The sequence below is a fragment of the Hibiscus syriacus genome, unplaced genomic scaffold (genome assembly GCF_006381635.1).
Source record: "Hibiscus syriacus cultivar Baekdansim isolate YM2019G1 unplaced genomic scaffold, ASM638163v2 tig00111466_pilon, whole genome shotgun sequence".
In the NCBI taxonomy this organism is placed as follows: Eukaryota; Viridiplantae; Streptophyta; class Magnoliopsida; order Malvales; family Malvaceae; genus Hibiscus; species Hibiscus syriacus.
In genome coordinates this window covers 426,605-431,699 of record NW_024063099.1, presented here as the reverse complement: position 1 = coordinate 431,699, position 5,095 = coordinate 426,605, and the positions used below count along the sequence as shown (strand labels likewise).

General features: G+C 37.8%; 1 protein-coding gene across 1 annotated transcript; it reads left to right on the top strand.

Annotated features, from left to right (window-relative positions):
• The first annotated feature begins 345 nt into the window (after nucleotides 1–345).
• On the top strand, nucleotides 346–4,383 carry LOC120163592 (endoglucanase 6-like). The gene is made up of 9 exons (XM_039173490.1): nucleotides 346–567; nucleotides 655–867; nucleotides 941–1,141; nucleotides 2,631–2,720; nucleotides 2,845–3,009; nucleotides 3,095–3,379; nucleotides 3,470–3,818; nucleotides 3,914–3,982; nucleotides 4,060–4,383. Exons 1-9 carry the CDS (start codon nucleotides 364–366, stop codon nucleotides 4,353–4,355), a joined length of 1,872 nt encoding a protein of 623 aa, XP_039029421.1. The 5' UTR covers nucleotides 346–363; the 3' UTR covers nucleotides 4,356–4,383.
• The last annotated feature ends 712 nt before the right edge of the window (nucleotides 4,384–5,095 follow it).

Below are 5,095 nucleotides of genomic sequence, written 5' to 3'. Positions count from 1 at the left end.
CATGGTTCTGTTCTTTTCTTTTATCAGCCGTTTCCCTCTCCTCCAAAATGGAAAAACAAGTTTTTATTTTTGTTTTCATATGAAAGATTAAAATATTTTGCATTTATTGATCCCGGCCTATTTCTACTCTCTTGGTTGCTTCCTCCCCTCTGCAATATAAAGAGGCTTCAGCTCCTCTTCCATTTCCCACTCTCACTGCTCTCTCTCTCTTCTTTCTAAGAGTCTCTTATTTGTGGGTTTTATCTGGAATTTTAATCCATAAAATTCTACCCACATTGCTTCAATCTCTTTCGGTTTTAGAAAGTTGAAGGAAATCCCATTTTGCAGTGTACAGATTCTGCAGAAAACAGATTTTTCTTTTACATGGAGAAGCTAACGAGGCTATTTTCGATGGCTCCTCTGCTTTTAATACTGTGTCTTCCTTTGGCATTTGGTGGGCATGACTATAACCAAGCTCTGAGTAAGAGCATTCTCTTCTTTGAAGCTCAAAGATCTGGTTATCTTCCTCGTGACCAGAGAGTTTTATGGAGAGCTAATTCCGGCTTGAATGACGGCAAGGCCAGTGGGGTAAGTAAGCTAAACTTAACGCTTAACGCCCTCATTGAATTTTGCAATCGGAAATTATGATTGAAATTTGGATGTGGAATCGAACAGCTGGATCTGGTAGGAGGGTACTATGATGCAGGGGACAATGTTAAGTTTGGGCTGCCGATGGCGTTCACCATCACGATGATGTCGTGGAGCATAGTAGAGTACGGCAAGCAAATGGCAGCGAACGGAGAGCTCGGTCATGCCATGGCGGCTGTCAAGTGGGGCACTGACTATCTCATCAAAGCTCACCCCGAACCTTACGTTCTTTACGGAGAGGTACTCTTAGTAAGTGAAGATGCATTTTGAATCTGTATTTGTTTCTGAAACTTTCCGGTGATGTTCATTTTAGGTGGGAGATGGCAACAGTGATCACTACTGTTGGCAAAGACCCGAGGACATGACCACCGACCGTCATGCTTACAAGATCGATCCAAGCAATCCCGGGTCGGATCTCGCCGGTGAGACAGCCGCAGCCATGGCTGCCGCCTCAGTGGTCTTCCGCCGCTCCAACCCCGCGTATTCCAGCGAGCTTCTTCACCACGCTTATCAGGTTTATTTTCCTACTCCCTTTAGCTTACGGTTACACTTCTTGAGCCTATTTTGGTGGATTTATTTTAGTTCTAGATTTTAAAAGTAATTCAACAATATTACTAGTAACTTTTAATTGTGTATTATGTAAAGAGTAAACTACAAGATTAGTACCTCAAGTATAACTTTTGTTTCGTTTTGGTCATTCAACTATTATTTATTTCAAAATCACACTTAACGTTACATTTTAGTTACGAACGGTTAAAAAAATTAACCGCGATGAGCATCGCCGTAAGATAATGTCATGTCATCATTGAAAAAAATTATAACGTAAATAGTTTTTTTAATTTTTTAACGACGGATGATCAAAATAAAACTAAAACGTAACATTACGCATGATTTAAAAAAATAATAATTGAGTGATCAAAACCAAATAAAAGTAATAAATAGGATACTAAACATGTAGTTTAATCTATATAAAATTACAAGAAGAATAAAATATCATAGTAATAATTATTTTCCTTGCAAGTATCTGTTTCCTAAAAAACTGTCCACAAAAGAAACGTTGTCGTTTAGAGGTGTTTTCTTCAAAACTTTTGGTGTCAAATTGAATTTTATATAGGCGAGTAAACATTTTCGGCGTGTAAATTGGATCTAGGAGGCGCTTGGCTTGGTACCTTTGTCATGTGTGATTAATTGTATCTTGACCCTACAGATCTGTTGTACTAGTAGATCTTAACCGTTCATTGTACCGCAAAGGTTACAATAAAATTCTTTTGTTCCTCACGTACCAAACCTATATGTCAACTCTCCAAATGAAACCGTACATATCCAATAATGGATAGAGAAAATAGCCGAGGGTGATCGTCCATTTATTAATTTTATTAATTATTAAAAATTATAAAATGATCGTTTTTATTCATTATGTTCTAGACTAATTATTTTTATTAAAAAATAAATAATATTTTAAGTTGAACGTTAACTTGTTAACTTTGATATGATAAAATTTGATCTCAAAATCTCAACTATCACATTCCAATCATCATGTTAACGTCTAGCTTAAACAACTGGCATTTTTTTAACGAAAGAAGGACAGTTTGGAACATCATGAATAATCAGGTGATAATTTTGTAACTTTTAATAGTTAAGAGACTCAACAAAGCAACACTCCATAGTCGAATGACTATTTTGTAACTTTTAATAATTGAGGGACTTAATAAACCAATATCTTATAGTCGGGGACCATTTACGTTCTTTATCCAATTTTAAATTACTATATATTTTAGATATTTCTTTGTATTTTAGACGGATAATATGTTTTTCACTTATCTAAATTTGTAAAAGTTCCCATTTTTAAAAAAATTTGTAGTTGGTATTCCTGAATACAATCCCAGGCTTACTCTTCCTTTTTTTCCACATATTTCAAACACATCACCAACTTGCTTCTTAACGAAAGTTTCATTAATTGTTGTAGTGATAAACATTTTGATTTTTGGTTTCTGTTTTTTCAGCTATTCGAATTTGCTGATAAATACAGAGGCAAATATGACAGCAGCATCACAGTTGCCCAAAAGTACTACCGATCCGTCAGTGGCTACAATGTAAGTTTCCTTTTTTCTTCTTAATCAAAATATATATTTTTAATCAATGTTACTGCAAAATTCGGTTGATGATCGAAAATGGGATGTTTGCTGTGATAACTCGGAATTTTGGAATTTTGTATAGGATGAGTTGTTGTGGGCCGCTGCATGGTTGTACCAGGCTAGTAACAATGACTACTACTTGAACTATCTTGGAAAGAATGGTGACTCAATGGGTGGAACCGGTTGGGCCATGACCGAGTTCGGTTGGGACGTCAAGTACGCTGGTGTTCAGACCCTTGTCGCCAAGGTATATCGAACGATAATTGTTCGTCTTTTCGACGAGTAATTCTTTGCTTTATCTCGGTGATTAATGTTTGTTGGTGAACCTGCAGTTCTTAATGCAAGGCAAAGCTGGTCTCCATGCTCCAGTGTTTAAGAGGTATCATCAGAAGGCAGAGCACTTCATGTGTGCGTTGATCGGAAAGGGTAGCCGTAATGTTCAGAAGACTCCCGGTGGTTTGATTTTCCGACAGCGATGGAACAACATGCAGTTCGTAACGAGCGCCTCGTTTTTAGCCACCGTGTACTCTGACTATCTCACTTCCTCTGGAGGAACCTTGAGGTGTGATGCTGGCAATGTTGCACCATCTCAGCTTCTTTCTTTTGCTAAATCTCAGGTAACTCCAAAGAGATCTAGATATAAATGATTAACAACTTCAGCCTTAAGCAATGTTTTCTAATGGCTTTTTTCTATGTTAAAATCTCAGGTGGATTATCTTCTAGGGGACAATCCAAGAGCTACAAGTTACATGGTTGGTTATGGTAACAATTTCCCGCAACAAGTTCATCACCGAGGTTCTTCGATTGTCTCAATCAAGATCCACCCTCAATTCATCGCTTGCCGACAAGGTTATGCCGCTTGGTATTCAAGGAAAACAAGCGACCCCAACGTCCTCACCGGTGCTGTGGTTGGAGGGCCTGATGCCTACGATAACTTTGCTGATGAAAGGGACAATTATGAACAAACAGAGCCTGCTACCTATAACAATGCTCCTCTGCTCGGCATACTGGCTAGACTCGGGGGCGGTCATGCCGGTTACAACCAGCTGCTTCCTGGTAATATACAGCGTGTACCCCCCCCCCCCATCTAGTTCCATGGTTCTTGCTTTTTGTATCAATGATTATGATCATGGCTTTTCCTTCCAATGCAGTGGCCATCCCAGCTCCTAAACCAGTTTCTGCCAAACCGAGGACCGAGCCAAAAGCCAAATCAACTCTTGGTACATTGATTGCAGTCATAGTTCTTTTATAATTCGATATCAAATCACGAATCTGACCCGGGGATTCTGTTTTGCAGCATCTTCTAGTCCAGTTTCCATACAACAGAAGGTGACGAAGTCCTGGAACGAAAAAGGAAGAACTTACTACAGGTATTCCACAATGGTGACCAACAAGTCTTCCAAGACACTAAAGGATCTCAAGCTGTCTATATCAAAGCTCTATGGTCCTCTGTGGGGTCTCACTAAATCTGGGATTTCTTATGGTCTCCCAACACACATAAACTCTTTACCTGCAGGAAAGAGTATCGAGTTTGTGTACATCCATGCTGCTTCTCCTGCCGATGTCTCAGTTTCAAGCTACAATTTGGCTTAAGAAAGAAGAAATTTGGTGATACATATTTGTGCAGCCATACAAAATGCAGTGTCCTTGGTTTTCAAGCTGTTGTAGTTGATATCATTAGGTGAAATTACAGTGGAAGATGGGAGGAGAAAGAAGTGAAGAGAAATTAAAGGAGTTGCTCATCCTCTTTCTCCTTCTGCTTCATTTTGTTATTATATATCTAATAGACAAGATTGAGAGGCATTAAAAGAGTTAGAATTGAGAAGTTAATGCCCGACTGACTTCTCATATAGATTGCAAGTAGTCTTGTTTTTCATGTGTGCTTCAGAGCACCCAATTTCCTTTTGGTTATTGTTTCCTTTTGGTGTCGTGATGTTGCATTGTGCAGCATTTTGTATTTCCCCTATAAATACTGTTTGTACAACAATGTTGTGTCTCCCTCAATGCTTCAAGTTTCATATAAATATTTAGGGTAAACTACCGTTTAGTACCCAACTACCACTTTTATCCCGTTTTGATCACTCAATTATTCTTTTTTCAAAATCATACATTGCGTTTAGTTTTAGTTTCATTTTGGCCACCATCGTTAAAGAAATTAACATTGATGTTGAAGTATCATCATAAACAGAGAATGATGTAAGATTTTATACTAAAAAACAAACTTTCTCTAAAAGGATGAAAACAAATTATCAATAAAAATATTAAAAAAAATCTAAAATGCATGATAATTTAAAATTGGGTAAAATATGCCAATAGCCCTCTTTGTTTTCGAT